Source organism: Zeus faber (assembly GCF_960531495.2).
Source record: "Zeus faber genome assembly, chromosome: 15".
Classification (NCBI taxonomy): domain Eukaryota; kingdom Metazoa; phylum Chordata; class Actinopteri; order Zeiformes; family Zeidae; genus Zeus; species Zeus faber.
The window spans coordinates 19652767-19679837 of NC_137194.1; the positions used below are offsets into that span (position 1 = coordinate 19652767).

General features: G+C 46.4%; 3 protein-coding genes across 3 annotated transcripts in view; 2 read left to right on the forward strand and 1 right to left on the reverse strand.

Annotated features, from left to right (window-relative positions):
* Positions 1 to 7327: 7327 nt before the first annotated feature.
* LOC307241340 (glutaminase kidney isoform, mitochondrial-like) lies at positions 7328 to 17776 on the forward strand. Its single transcript, XM_080015386.1, has 18 exons — positions 7328 to 7616; positions 8378 to 8465; positions 10659 to 10780; positions 11889 to 12018; positions 12176 to 12255; positions 12619 to 12782; positions 13401 to 13459; positions 14878 to 14910; positions 15018 to 15076; positions 15177 to 15243; positions 15365 to 15415; positions 15511 to 15687; positions 15771 to 15902; positions 16095 to 16187; positions 16343 to 16404; positions 16646 to 16722; positions 16874 to 16937; positions 17026 to 17776. The coding sequence occupies exons 1-18, from the start codon at positions 7423 to 7425 to the stop codon at positions 17180 to 17182; spliced, it is 1809 nt and encodes a 602-aa protein (XP_079871512.1). The 5' UTR covers positions 7328 to 7422; the 3' UTR covers positions 17183 to 17776.
* Positions 17777 to 17892: 116 nt separating this feature from the next.
* On the reverse strand, positions 17893 to 20225 carry spryd4 (SPRY domain containing 4). The gene is made up of 2 exons (XM_080015387.1): positions 20057 to 20225; positions 17893 to 18812 (listed from the first exon to the last, which is right to left on the reverse strand). The coding sequence occupies exons 1-2, from the start codon at positions 20187 to 20189 to the stop codon at positions 18271 to 18273; spliced, it is 675 nt and encodes a 224-aa protein (XP_079871513.1). The 5' UTR covers positions 20190 to 20225; the 3' UTR covers positions 17893 to 18270.
* A 1803-nt stretch (positions 20226 to 22028) lies between these two features.
* LOC307240672 (acid-sensing ion channel 1-like) overlaps positions 22029 to 27071 on the forward strand; it is a gene marked incomplete at its 5' end in the record, with an annotated part of 30678 nt that continues 25635 nt past the window's right edge. The window contains 2 exons of the mRNA XM_080014512.1: positions 22029 to 22396; positions 25251 to 25446. Of these exons, the coding sequence (XP_079870638.1) occupies positions 22029 to 22396; positions 25251 to 25446 (564 nt within the window). The remainder of the gene's footprint in view (positions 22397 to 25250; positions 25447 to 27071) is intronic.

Genomic DNA, 27071 nt, shown 5'->3' on the forward strand with positions numbered 1-27071 from the left:
CTTGTCGCCCTCCCCTCTTCCCATCGGCTTCTTTCCTCCCCTGGACCCTTTCTCCCAGGACCTCCTCACTCTGGTGACCCAGAAGCTCACTTTGCTCCAAAAGAAAATAAAATGTGGTGTGGCACCAAACACTCATCTTTTTTTTTATATAAAACGCCTTACAATGATATCCATAAATATCTGGAAATCTTTATCGAGGCCACTCTTTAAAATCATCTGAAACCGCCAACCTCACGAAACAGTGATGATGTGGAACAGTCATGACGACGCTTCAGCCAGGCCTCGTCAAATACAGCGTGTAAAGGAAGGAACAAAAGGAAATTAACCCAACAGCAAAACTTAACACAACAATCGACAATTTCCATCTTCAAGTTGAAAACCCTTCTCAGTACTCACGGGCACACGGGATAATGGACAAAAACAAGCAACATCCTACAGCTCCTTGTTTGGCCACTTAAAGTTGGAGTAATGTCACTGAGAAATGAATAGAAATGTTATAATAACACATTGATAGCATTAGAAGGGAGCAATCTGATTTCATAATCAAATTTCACTTGGCTGTTTATCACAGGACAGGACAGCAAATTAAATGATTAATAGGTTTATGTGAATAATGACCAGATTATCATAGAAACTTGGCTACAATTCCATGAGAGATGTCCCGTTCACATTGCGGTCCCTGTTTTTCAGAGAGAGGGGGACATTGTGTTTGGACAGGGACCAGTTGACGGGAGGCTGTGAGATCGGCGAGAAGCACCGTCCTGACCCGGCTGGGTGATAGGAGCCACAAAGAAAGCGGCACATTACCACGGCGTCACGTGTGAAGTGGTATCTCAGGTGTCCCCGCGACATAATGAAGCCGGACTTCAAAAAATAGCAAAGATATGAAACATCCATCTGATGCTTATCAAATTCCTCTTTGGTAGAAAGGACCAGGTGAGAGGGCTGGAGAATGGGTCTCTGTCTTACAGCGAGGCGCAGTAATTTCAGGGTCACGACCTTCTCCAAAGCTGCCTCATTCCACACACAGGAAAGAGAGAATGGGACGCTCTGCCTCGACTCCGAAGGCCCACGTCCCAAACGCTGCTCGGCGGGACGGAGCAAAGAGAACAGCCGCCCTGGAAGGGACGGTAAAGAGCCGTGATGTGTGTTCATCGGTGCTGGGGGTCGGCTGATAAGTGTTGCAAGCGCGGATGTTTGTTTTTTGGACGCCGCTTAGCGAAACCTAACGTGGGACAGCGCTCTCACTCGATTTAGACGTAGTGACGAAAAAGTGGCTGAAAGAAGTTAAGCAGCCGGGGGTCCGGCGGAATCAATAACCTGCGCCCTTTGCACAACGGAGGTGCGTGCAGTGTCATCCTGCCATGCACTGGTTCATCATGCTCCTCAATGATGGAGGAGAAGCCATGGTGGGACAGGCATGGATTTGTGGGTTTCAGGTATGAGATAAATGACCCTCTCAGATATGAATGCCAAAAAACTGCTCATCGACATAGTGCACTTCAGTAGGACTTGACAGTAATATTCAGGCATGGTTGTTTGTCTCTTGTCCATAAATGAAGAGAGTGTGCTTTTTTTTCGCACATCGACCTGAGTACCGATAGATCCTAAATGGATAGAGGGGAGATAAACATGAAGAAGACTATAAAGACAGTCGGTCCATCAACAGCGGCATGTCTGCCAGAGAAACGCTCCGGGGAACTAAAAATCTTGGCAAATTTCAAAGCACCTCAAGGTTTACCCCTAAAAATGTACAACTAGCGGATAAGAAAAAATAGTGAATCTGTGAAATGACCGTTCATTTCGCGTCGCTTTCCAAAGTGTCTAGCCTGTCCGCACCCAAGTATTTAAGGCAAAGTTGCGGCGAGGGTCAATTCAATTCAATTCAGTGCAAAAAAAAAATAAAAAATCTCTGTCTGTGGTACCAATGAGAGGCAAATTTAAACTCTGTCCTGTCCAGCTCCACACTTCCCGGCGCTCTGCTCGCCTTCTCCCTCTCCGGCCCTCGGGGCCACACAATAGGCCTCTGTGTGCACGGGCCCACGGAATGCTGTGAGATGGCAGGGCAGTGGGGATAGCCGCACGGCAAGCCCGGGGAGGGGGGCCACTAAGGAAGGGTGTGGAAGGGTGGGAGGATGAAGACGGGGCAGGGGGGGTGGTGGCGATGGGAGGAAGAGGAGGGGGAGGGGGGGGGTGGGGGGCAGATCTTTCAGGGCTGTAAGAGTGCACAGAGGCTCCAGGGGTCTAGAGGGTGTCTAGGTTTGGGCCCCGGCGGTGACTGCAGAGGGGTGTTTGTGGACATTATTGGCGGAGAGTCGTCTGCACCCACCTGGAGGGGAGCGGCGTGTGGAACGGCACCAAAAACTACCGACGTCCTGAATCTCACCGGGAGCCGATTAGAATTCATAAACTGCCGCTTTAGGATTATCCGTTGAGGAACTAGGTCGTAATTACTAATTACCGTAAATGTAGTGTGTTAGAAATGGGATCACCGGCTGCTACACTGGCAACGGCTGTTGTGCTGAAAAAGATTGTCAAGGCTTTGTGAGAAAATACCTGAGACTCAAAACTAGTTTCAGAGGGTTTTTATGTGAAATAAGACGGTGACGGGGATATTTCTTGAGAACTACGGTTTCATTCCAAACGCTTAGATGTAAGTGTGAAAATACTCCCTCTAGTGGAAAAGCTGCGGAACTGTCAGCAGTGAGTGTGTAATTACCATATGGCATTCCGATGCAGTTGGATTTCTTTTTACTTGGAAATGTATCGGCATCATCATCTTTAGCAATGAAGCATCTTAAACCTGTTCCAATTTATATGTGCAAAATGTTCAAGATTATTCTTTGCTTCACTCTACGGTGCTGTGTTTGTTTTGAAAGAGAGGTTTGTTTTTGTGAAACCAGAAAAAAAATTGCAGTTTGTTCGGAATGGAAGTCATTTCCTCTTAATACACATCCTTATGTTAACATTGCTTCCTCCCCGTCTCCCTTTCACTTGCGCATGCATTCTCTCTACATCTGTATCGGTTGCCACGTCTGTATGTCTGCGTTGGAATTTGAGGGAAAGGGGAATAGAAGACACTCCAAATCTACTAAATTAGGAGAATCTTTCAATTTAAAAGTGAAATAAAATAAGGAACTGCATTTCTCTGCTCAACAGAGTGAAAAAATAATTCCTACCATGCAGGTGATATTGGTTTACGATGGGCTGCTGGTTTTACAGAAAAATCAGAACTGATCTTTGTTCGATCGAGGTGTTTAGGGGCATTTTATATCTGATGATGAAATGATCCCAGTGTGAGACTCTTGCCTCTCAAGGAGAGCATACATTTCAGGGCCGCGAGAGCTGAGACTAAGCCAGGAAGACAAACATGTAAACCCCTCAGAGGACGCACGGTAGAAGAGGAGAAAGGGAGACAGAGACGGGCTGAGAACGAGGAGAAGTGCTCTGGGAGCGAGTCGAATAGATAGACGCCAGGACAATCGACGTGGAGTCAAATGTTGAACCCAATGCAGTGAAACAAAATGTATTTCAGGAAAGGTATTGAATGTACCAATCAACCACCATATATACATACATACATACATACATACATACATACAAACGCCTCAATCATCAGCAGCAGCAACACCTTTTCCCCCTAAAGTCTCGGACACTGTCAATCCAAACTGGTCCATAAGGCAGGGCTTTATCGCCGATCCCCAGAATACCGAGCCTGAACCAAAGCACCAGACCAAGTATGTTTCTTTTCCTGTGTGAGCCGGCGAGGGGGCTGGGGGATGGGGGGGTGGGGGGGGGGGTTAAGTTTGTCCAAGCTCGGGGCATGCAGCGAGGGGGGGCTTTCTCACACAAGATGGACGCTGAGGGGACAAAGCTGGCATTCATCGGCTGAGGAATGGAACACATTTCACCCCTTTAAAACAGAGCAGCTGCGAGCGGCGCAGGTAGCGTAGGGAGGCCATGGGGCAGCGTTCACCCTTTCGGAGAGGTGCCACGCCGGGCGAGGTGGGATGGGGCCACCAAAAAACTTCATGAGGCCGCATTCATTTGTAGATGGAGGCTAATGATGTCACCTCTTAAACCCCCGGGGGGGAGTTGATGTAGACCGAGCAGGTGTCCTGTGAAGCTTGAATGGTTATGTAGGTTCTGTGAGAGGAATTTGGATGGGGCGGGGCCACCATAACCCATTTCACTGGCTTTACTCTCCTGGAAGAAAAGTAAATTGCCACGATAGGAACGGGCTGGACATCTGAGAAAAGTAAAGCACCACACGATAATCATGTTTGCAGCTATGGGCACATGGCAGCACGACCAGGCTGGTAGACAGGGTGACAATTCATTGATTTAAAAAATATCATTCTGGATGCACTTGAAAATGCCATTTAGCACCCACACACCGTTCCTAAGTGGTCAGGAGACAAAAGTTCCAACATATCATTTTGTAAGGACCTTGCTTCACTTCAATCAGAATCAGAATCAGGATCAGCTTTATTCGCCATGTATGTTCCCATACATACAAGGGATTTGACTGTTTTTTTCAATACTCTCATGTACATACTCTACATGGACTTGACATACAGCTGATACAAGGACAACGAGCTAAACATATACATTTGACTACTAAATACAGATGTAGATGTATATTAAGGTATATACATATATATATATATATATATATATATATATATATACACACACACACACACATAAAAACAACAGCAATCAAATTGTAGCAGGAAGGCAATAGTGCAATGGTGCAGATCTCAAAGATGCTGGAATAAATATGGAATAGTTAACAGGTTACTTTATATACATGAGGTAGGTGGATATGACATTATATGCATGTACACAATGTACAGTATATACACAATGTCTTTAGATTTGTATTGACAATGACATTATGTTAAAAGCTGTTGAGCCTCCCAAATACGTCATTTAGAATTTGTATGTACAGTGAGTGTTCAGTGTTCCAGCTTTACTGCACAGGGATTGTCTCTGACACTGTGTGCCTGGTTCAAGTGTGTATCAGAGTGACAGCCTGTGGCAAGAAGCTGTTCTTGTGTCTGGTTGTTTTGGCGCACCGGTATTCTGTGGCGCCTACCAGAGGGGAGGAGTTGGAACAGGTTGTATCCAGGGTGTGGTGGGTCTGCAGTGATGTTTCCCACACATTTCCCGACTCTGGATATGCACAAGTCCTGCATGGAGGGCAGGTTTGCTCCAGTGATTTTCTCCGCAGTCCCGGCGGTCCGTTATAGTCTGTTCCTGTCCTGATCGGCGGCCGAACCAAACCAGACACTGGTTTGGAGGTGCAGAGGACAAACTGGATGAACTGGATCAGCCGCCCCTGAGGCAGGTTGGCTGCTCTTGAAGTCCACTGTCATCTCCACAGTTATGAGCTTGTTCCGCTCCAGGTTGTTCTGACCGCACCGCAGGGCCGGCCATTCAACCTCCCGTCCGTATGCAGACTCGTCACCGTCCCGGATGAGGCCGATGACCGTTGTGTCGTCTGCTAAATTCAGGAGTCTAGCAGACGGGGTCTCCTGAGGTGCAGTCATTGGTGTAGAGGGAGAAGAGCAGAGGGACGAGAGGGCACAACCCTGGGGGGCGTTGAATGCCGAGCTGAAATCCAGAAACGGGACCCTTGCGTATGTCCCTGGGGAGTCGAGGTGTTGCAGGATGTAGTGCTGTCGAAGTGTTCCAAGTTTGCCTACCCAGCGGGGGACCCAGCAGGGGGCCCAGCAGGGGGCCTGTGATGTCCTTGAGGTGGGCCAACACCAGTATCTCAAAGGCTTTCATGACCACAGACGTCAGGGCGACGGGCCTGTCGTCATTTAATCCAGGGACCGTCTGGGGACCGTTTCTTGGGGACCGGGACGATTGTGAGGCGTCTGAAGCGCGAGGGGACTTCACACAGCTCATATTCTACCCAGATCTGTTGAAGATCTGGGTAGAAAATGTGGGCCAGGTGGTCGTCACAGAGTTTCAGGCCGGAGGGAGACGCGCCATCTGGGCCTGGAGCCTTCCCATCTTCTATCTGTAGAACAGCAGACTCACATCCTCTTCACGGATCCTGAGTGTAGGTGGGGGCGTCAGTGGGGAGGGGTGAGGGGGCAGGCCGGGAGAGCAGAGAGCAAGGTGGGCTTTTCAAACCCGCAGTGAAACCCATTCAGGTCGTCGGCCAGTTGAAGGTTCCCTACAGTTTTTAGGAGATGGTTTTCCGTAGTTGGTGAGTTCCTGATTCCCCACAGTGACGCAGGGTCGTTGGCCGATGTACGATGTCACGGTGTCAGTGAGTTTGCCCAACTCGATCATCTCATTCCCCCACCGCCGTGAGCACTTTTCAAATTCCACTTAAGATGAAGAATGGAAACAGCTTTTTTGAAGCAAGATCTAAATTGCAAGGCTGTACCAATGGGAAACTATCGGTCCCAAACCCCTGCCCTTATCTTGGCTGTTCCTGGGCACGTGTGCCACCTGGAGGCGGTGAGGAGAATGGCATGTCGCTGCCAGTGCGCTACTGCTCTACCACGGTGTGTCGCAATAGCGCTTGTCATGGCAATCGTGCGCTATTATGTGCACATACAACGCTCAACAAACCTCATTTCAACATAGTTTCAAACCAGAAAAACGACAGCAGACGGTGCCACAATTCAGACTTATCCGACGAATAGCTTTCACGATGCTGTATGTTTCATGATCAGTCGTTTGATCTGCTGTTAGTCCAAAATATGGTGGTCTCATTATTATTATATCATATATATATATATATATATATATATATATATATATATAAAAAATAATTTATAATCATTTTTAGTCGTAGTAAGATAGTATAGATAGGCAGTACTTAAAGTACAAAATAAAGTACTATTTTCTATTAGTAGTTGTATCAACTTTATATTATTATTATTATTATTATTATTATTATTATTATTATTATCCTTATTGTTATTATTATTATTATTAGTTTTATTATTATTATTTGTACTATTATTATTATTATTATTATTATTATTATTATTATTATTATTATTATTATTATTATTAGTTCTATTGTCATTGATTATATCAGCCCCTTTCATTTTTCTCACTGCCAACTTGAACACTTTATATTGTTTATATCAACAAATATAACATGCAACCAGTTGAATTTCAAATCAAATAAAGTGATTTTTTTTTTTAAAGTTAGATAGAAAGAGCGGCCCAATCCCTTTCTTCAGACTGACTTGCTATTGGCCGCTGCCTGGCAGCGTGCTCTCACGGCCATGTGTCCCCCAGAGCCCCGCCCCCCGGGCAGCTGTCCTCCTCACCCCGCGGTGGCCCCGGGGCGGCTTCATTCCCTGCCCGGGGGCCAGTGCGCGCATCACCGCCGGCCTTTCTTTTGACTTCCCGTGTCTCGTTGGTAAGACCACACGTGTCGCAATGCACTGTCTGAGGGGTCTGCGGGCCACCAACACCGGGATCCTGCAGCTCCTGAAGAACGCAGCCGACCCCAGCAGGGTGGGAGGTGAGAGCGCGCTGTGGTCCCGGAGCCTCCTGCCTGCTCAGCTCCTCTGCTGGAGCCAGCGCTTCTCCCATCACCAGAGAGACCCGGCAGGGGCCAAAGCACGCTCCAAGTAGGTTCCCGCGGTCTAGCCAGATATACATAGGTATATGTAACTTTGGTTATACACAGGAGAAGTTCTCTCAAAAGTCATTTATTCGTGTATGTGTGTATGTGTGTATGTATGTATGTATGTATGTATGTATGTATGTATGTATGTATGTATATATATATGTATGTATGTGTGTATGTGTGTGTGTGTGTATAAATGTATGTATGTATGTGTGTGTGTGTGTCTGTGTGTGTATGTATGTGTGTCTGTATGTATGTATGTGTGTGTGTCTGTATGTATGTATGTATGTATGTATGTATGTATGTATGTATGTATGTATGTATGTATGTATGTGTCTATGTATGTATGTATATGTGTTTGTATGTATGTCTGTATGTATTTATGTATGTATGTATGTATGTATGTATGTATGTATATGTGTGTGTATGTATGTGTTTATGTATGTCTTTATGTATGTATGTATGTATGTATGTATGTATATATATGTGTGTGTGTAGGTATGTATGTCTGTATGTATGTATGTATGTATGTATGTATGTATGTATGTATGTATGTATGGAGGTATGTATGTGTGTATGTATGTATCTATGTGTGTATGTATTTGTGTATGTGTGTGCCTATGTATTTAGTGAGTTAGTGAGTTAGTTAGTTAGTTATTTAGTTATTTAGTTAGGTAGCTGGGTATCAAAGCCCACAGCAGGAGGGCTTTGATACCCAGCTACCTAACTAATTGACACATTATCTTCCCTCTCACGGCACAGAAACAGGTTGATAGACGGGCTGGAGGACCTCCTGTTCTACACCATCACTGATGGCAAAGAGAAGATCCCTCTCTCACAGTTCATCTCTGTGAGTGGACAACACATTCGCCCACCCTCCACCGTGCCCTGGCTGCATGTTCCCCCAGCGTGACCGTGGCTTACTGTACTGCCTTACAGTGACCTGAAATAGGAGCTGAAACAGGAATTTATCACAGTGTTTTCCAGGATGAAAACAGGGTCAGGTTTAACCAGTGTTTTGGACATTTCCTATGTAAGAGGTGCTAAGTATAGCAGGTGTTACACCGATGTAAACATCCATAGATACAACACGATGACTGTGGGAGCGAGTTGGTATTTGGAGACTTAGAACTTGATTTTCAGTACATTTTGATTCTGCATATGTAGGAATAAAGTATAACAGAACGCGTACTGAGAGTTTATCTCCGCTCTCGACAACTGCGCCACAACTCAATGAATGGAGCAAGAGAAATGAAAACACTGGATATTGTGCATCCATGCCGTGATATTACACAGACTATAAAGCTTTTAGTCCACACGTCCACACCCTGATTTCTCAATTTTCTCAAATGGAAGACGTGCAACATGGGCATCTATGGTAACTCAGCCATTTTGAGAGGAGCGCACGTCCAGCAAAAGTGCAGTGTGCAAACACAGGTGGCTTTGGATTACACCGCGGATGACTGGATGTGTTTGTAGAGGAGAGCAGCAGAAGAACAGAGACCTCGAAGTTGACATCTCAGAGACTGAAGCGTCCACTTTTTTTAATTAAAATAGTCAAAAGTTAATTTTTGCCAAGCGAGTCAATGTAGATGGAGTGGTGGATAAGAGGTTAGGTATTCATAGTCATGGTTGTTTTATCCCACTCTGCAAAACATATTCAAGAACCATTTATTTTATTATATGAGGTCTATTTTAATTGTTTTATTTAACATTATATATATATATATATATATATATTTTTTTTTTTTTATTTTCTTTTTTTTCCAAACTTTTTTTAACATTAGATATAAATATGTTGCTATGTTAGTGATTGCGTCGAGTCTTCAGGTGATTTGAAGATCGGTTGACATTGCAATATGCAATACACCCACAACACCCTCCTGATTACATCCTCCTCCTTTTCTCTCCTTTACTGCCATAGCTACCACAGGCAGGGGCCACGCGCCGTAATTGCGGTTCCAATTTACGTTGACTTGATTAATCATGTTTTGTCAAATACATGTCATCGGATGTTTCCATGTTTATGTTTTTCCAAGTACATGTTGCTGTTTGTCTCTATGTTTCTCTGTCTCACCCGTGGCAATCCTCCCTCCCTCTTAGAGAAGTAATGATGATCAGTTGTTTATAGATCAAAACGGGGTAAGATCGTTCTCCAACGAGGGGGATTGGTGGCGGTCATGTATAAAAAAATAAAAATAAAATAAAATACGCGCTTTAAAGGATTGTTTTTCCACTATTTATAACATACTTGATGAGTCCGCTAACCCTACCGCAAACCTTAAAAAAACAAATCTAAAGATAACATTTATTTTATAAATAATTAATATAGCATAGTAGGTGCTGGTCAGGCTCAAGCATCACACTTCTCTCTGTTTATCCCTTTCAAAATGGGTGCTCGAGTTCACTTTAGTGCTGTTTTTTTTTCCGGTAATGAAGGGAAGGGGTCATTTTTTGAGTTTAATGTAAAATGGGATTTAAGCGGAGATGAGGAGATATCAATTTGTCCAATCCTCAGCCGCTGAGTCACTGACCCTTGTGTCCCACTGGCACACAATAACAAAGGCAGCGCACCAGTGTGGTGCAACGGTCTGGCTCTCCGCCACCACCAACAACATATGGACATGTGTTGAATCCTGCCCGAATCTGTTATCGGACTGACGGGTATTAAAATAACCTGGCATCTTCCTTGTGTCCAGTCCGGAGGCTCTGGCACATGATGTTCCTCCAAATAGCAGCACATGTTTCATACTGGAGTCAGCACGGCAGCATGTGCTTGGCTCTGAGCTTGGACTCCTGTCGCGGTCCTGAAGCGGCGCCCCCGCATAGTTCTAATAACCTGTCGATTGACAGGTTATTAATCAATCTACTGTATTTGCAGACACGCGGATGTTTGAACCCCGTACTGATTGACCCTGATTTTGAGCCACCGCAATCCAATTCATGATCGTATCTCCCTCTCAATCTCTTTTTTTTTGTCCACGGCGTCTATAAATACGTTTTCTTGTAAACACTGCCCTTTGTGCTTTCGTCCTTTCCCCAGGCCTTGAGAAAGACGGGCTTGCTGACGTCCGACCCCCGGCTGCGCGACTGCATCGCTCAGATCCGTCAAGCCTCGCGCGACTCCGTCGGACCAGTCATGATGGACCAGAAGCTCTTCAGGAAGTGCGGGAAAAAAGAAGTCTCACTTATTTGCGCTGTATTTGTGTTTTCCCGCTGTGGTTTCCCACCGGAAACAGTAGCCTTCAGGTCTTTTTAGTCTTTTTAGGGCCGATATCCTGAAATCTGAAGGTCACATATTCGAAAGAAATCGAGGATATACAATGTATGCAAATCCTTCTTATACAGCGTGGAGCATCTGCGGGGGTCGTGAAGGGTTAAAGGCCCTTTGATTAGGTTGTACGAGGCTAAACGTGAGTGTTGGGGTTATTCGACTCCGGCGTGACTGACAGAGGCACAAGTTTTACAGTGAACAGCTGCGATGACACACACACACACACACACACACTCGCACAAGCACACACACGCACACACACGCACACACACACACGCTGGTGCATGTAGAAGGTGCGCGAGAGGCTCTCAGAGAGACGGAGCGGCTCGAGGGGGAGTTAAAAGAGGCGATTGCTTTCCGCCAGCTTCCCAGGGTGTGATGACTATTCGCAGGCTCAACAAATTATAAGAGGGGATCAAATTATTATTTCATCCCGGCTGCTGTACACACAGCGCCACTTCCTAATTGGGAGTCGATAACCCAGCGGATCACAGTGTTATTCTGGCTCCTCGAAAACCCCATTAATCACATCACATCTCGCTTGGTCCGCGTTGCGTGTACTCGGCGCGGCGACTTTCCTGAAGAATGCTCGCCGGGCTCACCAAGCAAGAGGCTTCTAAAAATATGCAGAACTATTTCCTTCCTTTTTGAACCGTGCCGCATGAATAATATAATATTTCTCCATTTTTCTCCCCAATGTCCAAAAGACCTCACACGCTTGCGAGATGGATAGCTCGGCTATAATAACACAACGTGAATCCCCCTTTTTGGCGTAGTGCTTATTAAATAGACCTTAGCACACCTAGAAGACAAAAGAATAATGTGCAACATGACAAAGTTAAACTTTAAAATCAAACACATGATGATGCGGAATCCAGGGACGGGCTTTTGTGTCGTTTCTTTTCCTTCGCGAGTGATGTCGTAATTTTAACACCGAGCCGTGGTCTTGTAAACGCCCCTAATGGTCTTAATGTCGCGTGCTGCCCTCTTTTTTTATAGGTGCGCCGGCAACAACATCATCTTGCTGACCCAGGCCTTCAGGAAGAAGTTCATCATTCCAGATTTCCAGGAGTTCACCCAGAGCATCAACGTCATGTATGAGAGCGCCAAGTCACAGGACGGGGGGAAGGTGAGTGATGGAAGACCCCCCCACACACACACACACACACGCACACACACACCCACACCCACATACACACACATACACACATAAGGACACTCACACACTGGTTCATATAATGTGTGTATATAGTGCTTGTACATGATATCTGTGTTTCTCTCTGCAGGTGGCGGATTACATTCCCCAACTGGCTAAATTCAGTCCCGATCTTTGGGGTGTATCTCTGTGCACCATCGACGGACAGAGGTAGCGTGCGGGTGTCGTTTATCTGATATTATTAGCCCTGTCATAAGTAAATGATATGTAATATCTATATATACAGCCAGTCGGTAATCATTGCGAAATAATCCCCCTTCAGAGTGATACAAGAACCTGATAACTCAGGGGTTAGGGGGTTCTTCAGCAATAATGACATGGTCATTTTTTCTTCATTCTGAACCCTTTTTCTCCATCATCACCGTCCGGTTCTGTGTGTGTGTGTGTGTGTGTGTGTGTGTGTGTGTGTGTGTGTGTATGTGTGTGTGTGTGCGTGTGTCCGTGTGTGTGTGTGTGTGTGTGTGTGTGTATGTGTGTGTCTGTGTGTGTGTGTGCGCGCGCGCATACTTGCAGACACTCGGAGGGCGACACCAAGCTCCCGTTCTGTCTACAGTCGTGCGTGAAGCCCCTGGAGTACGCCATCGCGGTGCACGAGCTCGGCAGCAAGCACGTGCACAGCTTCGTGGGCAAGGAGCCCAGCGGACTGAAGTTCAACAAGCTATCACTTGACGATGACGGTAAGCGGAGGAAAGTGTCCTGTGGGGACCTGAAAGAGGACCTGTGGACCCGTGTGTGTTCAGCGCGGCGCATTTGTTTTGGGTGGATTTAACCGACGCAGGCGACTAAGGTTGTCTGTCACTCAATAACCAAGTGGTGAATCCCCCATGCTGCCTGGAGAACCCTATGTCATTGATTCAGGTTTGGGTTGACGGTTGTGTAATGGTTGTGTAAACCTAATTTGAATAATAATCTACTGCTTCCAAAAGTGTGCTGGCGGTGCCAGCTCCAGGAGTTACATCATGGCAAACTATGGATGTTTACAACAGAGCCACGGTAGTAAAGGGTCGGGACGTTAGATAGCTATAACATTTCTCTTTAGGTTTTCCTCCGGAGTCGGACTTTGAGAGAGAGAGAGAGAGAGAGAGAGAGAGAGAGAGTGTGGGAGTGAAAGAATATACAGTACATGTCTGACATTTCCCAACTTGTGTTCACATCGTTGCCTTGAACGGACGGGTTTGAAAACCCCGTTAAGGGAGCGGTCCGTTCTAGAATCCGCTCTCATTCTAGGTGTCTTATGGGCTCTGCGGCTGGGAGTACGTCCCGGTAATACAGAGTCATACTCTCTCTTCATGCAGATAAACCGCACAACCCCATGGTGAACGCCGGAGCCATAGTCATCAGTTCTCTAGTGAAGGTAAATCTCACGATCGAAAGGTTGCTGTGATGATAAACACTCGGCGACGTCGTCGAACAATGCGGACTCGCGCACATTCCGACCGTTCATCTCCTCTGCAACGTTCAACTTTATGGTGACAACGTTTTAGTGTCGTGCCCGTGGCGATCGCAGAAGCAGTTTTATTCATATGTTTCTGTTAAATATCAAGCATTTTGAAGATGAATTTTTATTTTATCGTATTATTATTATTTTTTGAATTATATCTAAACACTGTGAGGGTAGGACTTAAAATGGCGTAACAACTAGTCAGGCAGCATTAAAAACGAATAAATAATAAATAAATAAATAAATAAACGAACAAACCAAATAAATAAAGTCGGGCAGCATTCACTTGAACTATTGTCATAGAATTTTAAATATTATCACTTACGGGCCCACGCGTTTTGTATTAAATGGAATTCAAAGTTTTTCCAGTCGTCAGATTTAAATGTCTTTATTAAGGATTAGATATTTCTACATGAACTGTTAACTTAGTGTCTAAACTACGATCAATGTCATCGAGTGAATGGAGGCCATTTATAGTTAGGTTTCGTTTTGCTGAGTTTGCCCCTTCCTGGACGCCTGTCCTGTCCAGCTGACTGGAAAAGACACACGTCTTGTAAATTATGGGTCTGGTTCCGCGAGGGAGGAGGGGTTTTCAGTCCTGGGATTGCAGCGGAGGGGCGTGTGTGCGCGTCCGGCCAATTAGACCCCGGGAAGCAGAAGGTGTGCTTTGTGTGCTGTGTTTTGACCATGACCGCCGGCGTGTTTATTGACACACACACACACACGCACACACACACATACACACACAAAACCTGTGTGAATGGAATTTGGGTTTTTCGATATTTCACAGTGAAAATATTTGCCGTGTCGAGTAAAAAAGAAATGAGTAACGGCCAAGGAGGTATTCACTGATTTATTTATTCATCTTTCAAAATGCCGGGGACCACAATTCTCGCCAAGCCACGCGTGTTCACCCTGAAGGGCTACCGTGCACGATAAAAAAGCATCCAGCAAACTTAGCCAAGGAGCAGCCCCTTTAATGTCAGGACATATTTGATATCTTCAACCTTTCGCCGTGTGGTCATTAGAATCGGCGTGCGCGCCGCTTTGGGAGCTTTACAACCTGGCAGCGGTCTTTTCGGCGGGGCCTTGAAACTTAAAGCAGCGCAATAACCTGACCTCAGGCTCCGAGCGCACGTCAGCGGAGGCATTGCCACATAGACGCAGAGAGGCAGAAGGACACCACGGACGCGGCAGGAACGGTCTCCACGCACGGCAACACAACCGAACACCGCCACCTGCTGTGCGGCGACCGGGGGAGCTACGGTTTCGAAACCGTAGACACAGAACAGACCTGACCCGCTCTTTTGTGTCTTGTTGTTTTCTAACAGCCGGTTTCAAATAAGGCCGAGAGGTTCGACCATGTGAGTGAACACGTTCTCTACCTTTTTTTTTTTTTACGCCCGGGTTTCTGGGAATTTGAACGCCGTGGAAGCTGAAGCCTATCTTATATATTGTGTTATCACTGCAGGTCATGGAGTATCTGAAACGCGCGGCCGGCAAAGAGTATGTGGGCTTCAGCAATGCAACGTGAGTGATGTTCCACGATACATATCTAGGACATAATGATATACTGTATATCACAAGTGCCCTTGGCCACACTAACTTTTATACCTACTTACTCTTACAGTTTTCAGTCAGAAAAGGAGACTGGCGATCGGAATTACGCAATTGGCTACTATCTCAAAGAGAAAAGGGTGAATTTGTGTTTAATTTCCGTTGTTCTTCATATTGTGGGCCAATGCCAAGTTAGTGACCTCACTCAACGTCTGCAGTGTACGTTCTTGTGTGTCTGACCCTAAGCCGTCGTTCTCGTAGTGTTTCCCTGACAACGCGGACATGACAGCCGCGCTGGACATCTACTTCCAGGTGAGCGTGTCTCCGTTTGACCAGGCGCCTCCGCGCGGTGCGTGCGGTTCCGTTCCGAAGCCCTGATCCCCCTCATGTTCACCCCACCCCCCCAGCTGTGCTCCATCGAGGTGACCTGCGAGTCGGGCAGCGTCATGGCCGCCACCCTGGCCAACGGCGGCATCTGCCCCATCACAGAGGAGCGCGTGCTGAGCACCGAAGCCGTGAGGAACACCCTGAGCCTCATGCACTCGTGCGGGATGTACGACTTCTCCGGGCAGTTTGCCTTCCATGTGAGTCAGCCGGACACTCGAGCAGCAATCCGTCGCCGATGACTTTTCCATTGCTAACGAGCCGCCTCCTCCGCGTGGCGTAGGTGGGCCTGCCGGCTAAATCTGGCGTTTCAGGTGCGGTGCTGCTGGTGGTCCCCAATGTGATGGGTTTAATGTGCTGGTCGCCCTCGTTAGACCGCCTCGGGAACAGCGTCCGTGGAATCCACTTCTGTCAGGTACAGTACGCAGTCGGTCACACAGTCGTTTATGTTGGTAAGCATCTCACCCTTTATTTGGTCTCAGATTATATAGGAATTGGAGTTGAATTTTCCGTCGTGTGGGCCCCAATTTCCAATCCGTGCTGATCAATGGCCATGTGATGTTTTAGGTTTCATTTTCTTTTCCCACGATTCATTTCGATTCGACAGGACCTGGTGTCTCACTTCAACTTTCACAATTATGACAACTTGAGGCACTTCACCAAGAAGCATGACCCAAGAAGGCGATCGGACGACGACCCGGTATTAACCAGACACCGTACACGTCTGTGCGCATGTGTCCAACAGCTGCACTGGTCGTTCTGTCTTTCGTCACGGGGCTGATAAGACAGCATCCTGACAGCGACCTCCCCTAAAAGCAACAAACCGTCATCGTATTTCCCTTTTCCTCCGATTAGAACAAGTCTGTGGTGAACTTGATGTTTGCGGCGTACAGCGGTGACGTCTCTGCTCTGAGGAGGTGAGTTCGGTCAGAGCTCGGCCACAACATCGAACTGAGGATCTTAATAATTCAGCCGCTGCTTTTTATTTTATTTTTTTGTAAATCTAAAATTGTATCTTTATGTAAGCAAAATTATCTTGTTAAGGCTTTTTCAGTCATTTTAGAGAAATTTGGTATATACTTTGTCAGGCGGCAATCGATGATATGAGTGAACCTTTCCTGTCTCTGTTCCTCCGCCCTCCTCGGCGCGTCCCTCAAGGTTTGCCCTTTCCCTTGTAAACATGGAGGAGAGAGACTACGACTCCCGCACCGCCCTCCACGTCGCCGCCTCTGAAGGTCGGCACTTAGTCACGACTGATATATGAACCGAGAGAATTGAAATGTGATATTTTGCGCGACGCTGTCTAATCCCAGTTTGGAAATATATTGTTGAGCGTTTACGCCAGACCGGCCTTGACGATGTTTTGGTTTCCGTAACCCTTCGCAGGTAGGGTGGAAGCGGTGGTCTTTCTCACGGAGATTTGTAAGGTGAATCCTCACATAAAAGACAGGTAGGTCCTTTCCGTCCGTAGCCATTCACGTGAAAGATTGTGCAAACGGGAGCATTCTTCAACTCTGGGTGGATCTCACGTCCGTTAGATGGGGGAACACGGCCCTCGACGACGCCATGCAGTTCGGCCATCACGCCGTGGTGTCGGTGCTGCAGGAGTACCAGCGCGGGTACTCAGACAGCGACTCCCAGGCAGAACCGGAGGAGCAGAAGGCCACGCTAGACACGGTGAAAGTCGTGGTTTGAGCTCAACAAGGTGGAACCCGTTTGTATTGGGACGATTTGAGTGAGCGCGGTGTGTGAATGAGGAGCTGAAATAGATTGTACAGTGCAGAATTGAGTGCATATTGCATTGGAAAAGAATGGTTAAGCTCAGCATATGATGCCAGTAGGCTTGGCCGCTTCCGCTCTTTATCACTGAATGTGGGTTTTGTATTTAACTGGAAATTCCACTGATGTAAATATGTAGATGCTAAATATGTTGTATTTATTCCTTAAGATTTGAAATTTAATTTACCGGCTCTGATTCATTTGTTTATTTTATTTTTTGGTGTTACGTCAAAATGGAAAAGTGAATTGAAATTTGTAAATGATGAATGTACTGTACGTGTCTGATATTCCTGAAGCTGGGAGTCTGTGTTGTGAAGTTTGGGATTCAATTATTTCCGGTAATTCCGGTTTTCTGCGCCATTTCCGAAAAGTGAGGAAACTGTGTCACATTCTATTCATTCTTTTACAAAGAACATCACCCATGGTTTGTACAACAATTCACAGCACTGTAATCGACGCACAACGCACTGGTATCAACTAAAAGTAAAAGGCTTTTTAATCATTGTCTAATTTGATGTATTTAAATTGTTTGTGTTTGACAAGGGAATGAGTTTCAGGCAAAGCTTTCCTCTGTGAATGTAAAAAGGTAAAGCACGCACTAACACATAATGATGAACATGGAGCAGTCCTGATGAAGATATTCAGGTTTATTAGAGGTTTTGACTTAAACACGTTGTGTATAATGCTAAAAGGCACCAGACTGGCAGTTAACTTCCCCAAAGTGAAAAATGCTCCACAACAGAAAGAACATTTTTTGCGTAACATTATTCGAGTCAAAGATAATACGTGAGCTACACACGTAAAATATCTTGCAATGAATTTGCCTGAGACTTGTGAATTAATTGCATTGAGTGTCATAGAGGTGACGAAAAGCTCTCTACCCGTGGATTCAGACAAAATCTTGAATCGAGCAGCTTTATCTCATCTAGGAGCGGCTCACACACACATGCGAGCGCCAGGGTCCCGCTCCGCTCTCATCCTCACCCTCCACAGCTCTCCACGCTTCACTTCAAGCCCTCGGGCTCCTCCAGGCCCGAGTGTGTGAGCAACTCTCCGCTCCAAAGTCCAAACGCTGGACACAGAGGGCCCCTGAACCGGCCCTTGATGGTGTGGATGACCTTCGGATCGTCCGTGTCCACCAGCGCCAGTCGGCCGGCCTCGTAGTCCAGCAGGATCCCCACGCGGTCCGGCTTGCCCACCAGCGTCACCGGAACCACCTTGTTGCTGGTCATGGCGGACCACCTGCGCTGGCCGTAGCTGAACACCCAGGAGGACGCGTTGGTGCCCACACAGTCGTCCCGCGACATCAGCGCCTCCGCCACGCCCAAACGGAACTCCTGCGACTTCCTCACCGTCACCTCCCAGTAGTGCCGCCCGCCGGTGATCTTCTCGTTGCCGAACACGACCGCCCAGTCCCGGAAGCGCTCGGGGTTGTCCTGGACTCGACTGGGGTCCAGGCCCAGCATGCGGTAGATGACCGCCGTGTCCTTCTTGAAGAGGTCCAGGCTGCTGTGTGCTGTCCTTTCATCCAGCCTAAACTGTAAAGCTGCAGTTGGAAAAAAACAAAAAAAAACAAAAGTAGCCATACTTTATTGTGTTATTGATATCAGCGACGCTCATTTAAGTGACCGCACATTTTTTAACCGACAAGTTTATGTGTTTGTAGAGCGTCAAGGCCTGGTCTTTGCGTCCGCGAAGATACACGCGGACGTCTCCGCCGGGCTGCGTGGCGAAGGGTTGTTACTAGGTGGCAGAGGAGCCGGTGCGCACGCCTCCCAAAATCTCATGGCACCGGGGCAGTCCTGTGCCGGGCGAGCTGATTGGCTGAGTTGCCCGAGTTGCCCAACCTTAGTGTCGGGAAGCGATTTCGAAATGGAGATTTTGCAGCCAGAGGTTGGACATTGTGGTTTGTAACGTCACACACCAAATCAAAAGCATAAAAAGCAAACGGCCACGCAAAGCTCTCCAAACGACACCTGTGCAGACGCAGAAGCACCATCCTAGCCTTCAGTAGTTCAAACACCACTTTGGGGGGTTCGCAGGAACCAGAGAGTTCCATTTGTTACTTTTTTCAAAAGCCATTTTAAAGACCTATTTCAACACAATGTCAGAATTTATCTTTGGTTGGGTTGGGTTCACCTAGCACCGCAGGAGGGTACGATGGTAAGTACTAGGTTCAAGTCAGACGTAACGTTTATGTTGAAATTAATGTTGACTCAATTTTCCAATTCCGTTGAAGCCTTTTTAGTGACTTTAAAGGCCTAATCTTTGTAAAAAAAAAAAAACTGAGTTGAGATACGTATCGTTTGGTTCACTCATCTGTGTGGGGTGACAGCCCCAACAAGTCGCATGAAAACAATAAGCAGGAACAAGATTCACGTGAATAAAAATGAGGGAGGAAAAAAATGGCAGCATGCACTACACCTAAAAATGTAAATAAACAAACGTCTGTATCGACAATTGACATTCACATTTCTTGAAGGACCTGCAGACACCTCGAACCTAAGAGGCTTGGTTAAAGTGCCGTGTTTGAGAAGAGAACACAAACTCCCATCACTTGGGAGTGTTTTTTTTTTTTGTATTTTATCTTAACTTCCCGACTACTTCCAGTGAGTTTAAACGGGGTTAATGTCACCAAAAGGTAATTCCGTGCTTTTCCCTTCAACTCGCTTCCTAGACAGACGCCAAGGAACATATTATGGGATGTTGCCCCGAGGAGCGCCCCCCGCCCCCCGGCATGACCTCTACCGGCAGCTGAGACGTCCGACGTCCGTGAGAGGCGTCACTCACCGCTCCCGGCGGATCCGGACGCGTAGCACCTCGCGGCCGCGGGCGAGGCCTCCTGAGCGCGCCCCGCCGGCCGGGGGCAGAGGTTTCTCCCCGCCAGTCGACACAGACGCGCCAGCCCGAGGTGCGCCGCCATCTTTCTTCCTGCTCACATGTTTACTGTGCCTTCTTTCCCGGGGCGGCGGCTTGTTGTCCGCCGCGCCGTGGCGCCGCCTGGCGGCCCGGAGGAGCACCGCGCATCAGCACCACGGACAGTGGCGGCGCCCGGAGCCGAGGAAACGCTCCAACTGAGCCAGAGCTGCGTTGTTCTCATCGTTTTCGTGCTGGGAAATTATATTTGGCGATAAACAAAGCACTGGCGTCTAGGAAGGCCCTGTTGCGTTTTTGAACCATTCAAAATCTCTTAATATAGTGGCAGGTTGATCATTTTTGGTGCTGTTTGATTTTAGTCGTGGATATGCATCTTTCATGTCATGCAATTAGCTATATGTCGTTATAATTGTTGTTATTTGAAAGCACGGATTAGTTGTACACGCCAGCATACCGTTGGTGTCTGAGGGTTTATTTATCGCCAAATCTGTAAGTTATTATTAGTATTAGTACAATAATAATAATAATCATCATAATCATAATAACAATAATATAAAAAAATATATAAATATATATAATAACAACAATAATTAAAAATAATAACAATAATAATAACAATAACAATAATAATAATAATATCTGTCTATCTCGTCACGAACACGCACAGACACACACGCACGCATACAAACCCGATAAATGTAGTAGTTTATTGTTATTATAATTTGGAGAACCATGCACACTGTGTGTAGTGCGGGTGTGAGACTACAGCAACTGGACCAGTGAATGGCAGTCTCTTCATCCATTAAGCCAGAGCAGCCCTCTCTCTCTCCCTCCCTCTCTCTCTCTCTCTCTCTCTCTCTCCCTCTCTCTCTCCATCTCTCTCTCCCTCTCTCTTTCTCTCTCCCCCCCCCTCTCTCTCTATCTCTCTCTCCATCTCTCTCTCCCTCTCTCTCTCTCTCTCCCCTCTCTCTCTCTCTCTTTCTCTCTCCCCCTCTCTCTCTCTTTCTCTCTCTCCCTCTCTCTCTCTCCCTCTCTCTCTCTCTTTCTCTCCCCCCCCTCTCTCTCCCTCTCCCTCTCTCTCCCTCTCCCTCTCTCTCTCTCTTTCTCTCTCCCCCCCCCTCTCTCTCCCTCTCCCCCCCCCCCCCTCTCTCTCCCTCTCCCTCTCCCTCTCTCTCTCTCGCTCTCTCTCTCTCTCCCCCCCCCCCCTCTCTCTCTCTCCCTCTCCCTCTCTCTCTCTCTCTCTCTGCCAAACCCACATGCACACTGGGTGGAAGCTTCACTACTCGTGAGCCACGACGTGTAGAGGTCCGAGAATAACTCCTTCCAGCCGAACCGCTGTGGAGTGGAAGGTGTTCGGCGGGGTGGGAGTCCGGACCCGGAGGATTTCACCCGCGGCAGCAACGCAGCTTGATCAACAACTAGAAATAGTTTTTTTTGTTGTTGTTTTTTTTTTTTTGTTTTGTTTTGTTTTTGTTGTTTTTTTTTGCCATGGGGGATTTCATGGAGGATGCGACCACGCTGAAAACAAACTGCACGGATGATCCGTGTCTTTCCTCTTTATCCTAACAAAATAGAAGTGTTCGTGCGTGTGCGCGGTTTTGGCATGGATTCGCCAACTCACGCCGAGCTGCGGGGTTATGTTTTTCCCACGAGGGTCCGTGATTAGTGTATGATGCCCAAAAAGCCACAGCCGGTCCGCGGAGGGTCCCCGCGCCTCCCCCCCGTGGTCCGAGGGTAATTACACCGCGAGAAACGATCCGTCGCGTGGGCAGGTGAACAAAGTGGGATGTTCTGAAGGTGTGTTCGAATCTGTTTTTTGGGGGGGGTTTTTTGGGGGGGGGGGGGGGGACGGGGAACGGGGGGGGGGGCGCGGGGGGCGGAGGTCATGGACCTCGGAGTGGAATCGGAGGAGGAGGCGGACGTTCGCGCACAGCCTCCTCCCGTGGAGGTTTTCGCGCGCCGCTCCACCCTGCACGGGCTCTCGCACATCTTCACGTACGAGCGCGCGTGTGTGAAGCGCTGCCTGTGGGCGGCGTCCTTCCTCGGCGCGCTGGGGCTGCTGCTCTGCGTGTGCGCGGACCGCGTCCACCGCTACCTGGAGTACCCGCACGTCACCAAACTGGACGAGGTCGCCGCCCCCGCCATGGCGTTCCCCTCCGTCACCTTCTGCAACCTGAACGCCTTCCGCTTCGGCCGCGTGACGCGGAACGACCTGTACCACGCGGGGGAGCTGCTCGCGCTGCTCAACCAGAGGTGCGGCCGCGGGGGGTGGATGAGGGCGTCAGGCGTAAGACGCCGCAACAACAAAAAAAAAAACAACAGTTGCGCTCTAATTGAACATCTGGTTTGATTTCTGTTTTGGTTCCTCAGCTGTTCAGGGTTAATGCGTGTTTGAATTTGTCACGATCACATCTTCATGGCGACATCACTCATCGTATCCATCTTCCATTATTCAGTTGCTCATTAATCAATCATTTAAACTGATTTCCATTTTTTAATGAATCGCTATACTTTTTTCTTCCAATATATAGAAATGAAATAACTTTTTTTCCAAATAGCAATTAAATCTTTTTTATAGAGTTGTTTTAAAATAGAACTAGTTTCTGGATCATTTGTTATATATATATATATATATATATATATATATATATATATATATATATATACATATATGTTTTTATATATGTATATATATATATATATATATATATATATATATACATATATGTTTTTATATATGTATATATATATATATATATACATATATGTTTTTATATATGTATATATATATATATATATATATATATATATATATATATATATATATATATATATATATATATATATATATATTTTTTTTTTAACCAAGTGAAGAATCCCATTGAGATTCAAGATGAATTCCAATGAAGGGAGCCCATGGCTAAGACAGCAGAAATACAATCATATAAAAACAAACAATAAAGCACATACAGTAAAACTCAACCCTTCCCTCCCTCATCCTGTAGGGAGGGAAGGGTATAAATGGTAATGGGATTTTTTTTATTTTATTTTTTTATAGTTTTCTGATTGCTCTTGAGCCCATAGCTCGCTAAGTGAGTTTTCTCGGCTGCAAATCAGCCGGGGCATCATGATCAGGACTGTAATGCTCTCTGGTCTCCGCAGCTGAATGCTGAGGATTCTGGGGCTTACAGCAACATGTGTTTCACAAGATCCGATCTTGAGAGGCTGATTCCTCTCAGTGCACCAAAGAGCTGGCTGCTTCCCCTGGTTTTTGGCAATATAAATTAGCGGATTGAGTTGGCATCAGCCTCAGGAGCTTGTAAAAAGCTGAAGGGAGGGACAAAAAAAACCCTCTGCCACTCAGTAAATCAATTGGAGCCTTGCAGAGACATTGAACGTGTCGGTGTCAAGAAAGGAAATCATTATGAAGGTAAACAGCTTTGGAGAGATTTATATTTGAGGAGGATATTTGTTACTATTTTTTATTTTATCCCGGCCCAGGAAGCTTTGTACAATAGAAGGAATGTAATGATGAAACCACTAAGACCGCCACGAGTTGCTCTCTGTAGACCGTGGCTCTTATTACAGTAACAGGGAGTGCCTGAGCGGGGGATCCGAAATGTCTGGGTGAACTGTGACCTACTGGCCTTAAAGAGATGAATGGAAAAGGTTCTCGGCAGAGAGGAGTCAACACCTCTGACCGGTTCTCTTTCATGTGTCATAAACAGTCAATCACTGTCCTGAGATCTTGTCTAATGATGAGCGGAGATCAATTTTGATATTAAAAAATAAACATGCTGACGTCAGCAATGATCTGAGCCTGACATTGGCTTTTCACTCCATAGTAATCTGGAAGAAGATCCAACATATCATGCCGTGATAAGATCCACGGCTGGATATGTGGCGTGAAATCCAATCTGGATTTTCCTATCTTTCCAGAGTTATTTCGTCCAACTTGTGAGCTGATGGGATCTCTTAAATGCCGCATGAGTCACCTCAGTTAAATCCTGTTTTAATCAAATACAAAATATACCTCTCAGGTTTTAAGCTTTACAGATTAATGATGTGATTCATTTATGAGCGTAGTATTTTATTATCTAAAGATCTTCTCTGACGCACAGAATATGATATCGATTGTGAAGTGAGAATATGCCGAAATTTTGTACTGATCTTAGTATAAAATGTTTTTTTTTTAAAAGTGACATAAAACTGTGTTTTTCCCATATGAAATACAGGCCACGTTGTGTTAGACTGCTATGCTGATAATACAGAAAATACCAAAACACTCCAAAAAATTAGCATTTCATCGATCCATATTCTCATTTTTTATTCTAATTTCCAAACACAAAAGCCCCATGGGTAAGCGAGTATTCTCTGAAAAAAATCTCATGAGCTGCTTTTTGAAGAGTCTATTAAAATGGTGACCACGTTAATAATAGCACAGTGGGAGATCGCCGAGAGTGAGCAGCTCCACCTCCTCTCCTGTTCCACCAGACAGCACGCTCAGGTTGACTGAGCCAAACTAAATGAAAAGGAAATATCCCACTGCCACTGATATTAGAGATATTCTATGTGGGATGAGTGGCTCGACGCTCAGTGAGTCATGGGCATTTATTCTTAGTGTGTTGGCACTGAATTAGGGTCCGTTTTTTTAACCGCTCACTAGACCACATGCAGATACTGTATGCACGAAAGCACGGTAAGAATGAAAGGAATCATCAATGCATTCTGAGGTTGACATTGTTACGGTCACATCAATTTTTTCGAGGGACATTTTTGTTTATCAGTGTAAAGACGGTTCACACCTATTTCCACAATCGGTTTGTTCAGTTTAAGGTCAAGCTTTGGCCTTGAGCTGTTGGAAAAGCTTCCAACTCCAACGATCATAAAGAGCCAATGGGCATAAGGACGGCAAAAGTAAAAAGGTCAGAAGAGTTTTGACGCATTCCTTTTTTTTCACGGCAAAGTGAGAAAAAAAGAGTTTAACAAGCAGGTCCAATCCTCATCCTACCTCTTCAAATGCTAATATGTGACTTGAATTAATGTGAGACAACCTATTAGAAATCCTGTCATCCCTGACCCCCACGCCCTCTCCCTGTCTCCCCAGGTATGAGATTCGGGACGTGCACCTTGTGGAGGAGAATGTTCTGGAAGCCCTGAAAGTCAAAGCAGACTTCCACAATTTTAAGCCGCGGCCCTTCAACATGCGCGAATTCTACGACCGCACGGGTCATGACATCAATGAGATGCTGCTCTCCTGCCATTTCCGGGGCTCAGAATGCCGCCCGGAGGACTTTAAAGTGGTAAGTCCATTCCCGACATAATGACATTCAGCTAAATGCATTACAGGCTGTCGATTCGCTAACTAAAGGAAACGCATAGAAATGCAAGCCATAACTTATTGAAAGTAATAGTTATTTAATAGGATTTTTTTTCCAGTTCATCCCTTAAGATTAAAAATTCAAGATTCAAGATGTTTATTTGTCACATACATAAACATACGAGCATACATATACATAGTGAAATGACATTGCAACGCATCCAGAGATTATGCACAATAAGTACTAACTGGTCAATAACTAACTGGCACAATAGCTAACTAATTAACTAACTAACTAAACTAACTGGTTCCTAAAACGCAATTCAATTTGTAAATAGAATAATATAAGGGTAAAAAAAGGGTAATTTACGCAGTAGGAATACAAAATAGAAATAAAAAGGAATAGACTTGTATATACAGATATGTATATACAGATATGTGCAGTGGCAGTGGCATGTGAATAAAGTGAGGTAGTGTGTATGGAGATATACAGTACAGTATACAACAGTACGACACAACAATGCAGTAACACCAAACAGCAATACAGCACAGTATGCAGTAACCCAGTGCAGTGATACAGTATGCAGTACAGTATGCAACAAACAGTACAGTAGGCAGTGGGGCCTATGTGTGTGTCTTAGTGGGGGCCCCTGGTGAGTTCAGCATTGACAGTTCTTATGGCTTCCGGGAAGAAACTCCGTCTCCGTCTCTCTGTCCTCGCTGTGTGATTGCGGAGGCGCTTGCCTGACCGCAGCAGCTGGAACAGTCCGTTGTTGGGGTGGTGAGGATCCTTCATGATCCTGCGGGCTCTGCTACTACACCTCCTGGTGTATAAGTCCTGCAGGGAGGGGAGGGTAGTTCCAGTGGTACGTTCGGCTGAACGCACCACCCTCTGCAGGTCCCGCCTGTCCTGAGCAGTACAGTTCCCAAACCAGGCAGTGATGTTGCCTGTCAGGATGCTCTCCACCGCTCCAGAGTAGAAGGACTTGAGGATCCTCACCGAGACCCGGAATTTCTTCAGCTGCCTGAGGTGGTGAAGACGCTGCCTCGCCTTTCTCACCAGAGTGTCTGTTTTTAAAGTCCATGATAAATCCTCCATGATGTGGACTCCCAGGTACTTGAAGCTGCTCACCCTGATGACAGAAGTCTCATTAATCTTGTGCGTCCTCGGTTGTAATCCTCTTCAAAGGCCACAATCAGTTCCTTAGTTTTGCTGACGTTCCTTAGTTTTGCTTAGGCCTTCTCATCGTTGTCGGTGATCGGTTCCACCACAACGGTGTCGTCAGCAAACTTGATGATGGTGATGAAGCTGGACCTGGCCACACAGTCATGTGTACAGGGAGTACAGTAGGGGGCGGAGGACACAGCCCTGGGGGGGTCCCTTGTTCAGGGTGAGGGAGCTGGACATTTGCCTCTCCACCCTAACCACCTGGGGCCTGGTTGTGAGGAAGTCCAGGATTGAGGCCCACAGCGGAGTGTTCAGTCCTAGCTCCAGCAGCTTGACAGCCAGTCTGGTGGGTACTATGGTGTTGATGCTGTAGTCAATGAACAACAATCTCACATAGCCCCCCTTCCAGCCATCCAGGTGGGTGAGTGTGGTGCGCAGTA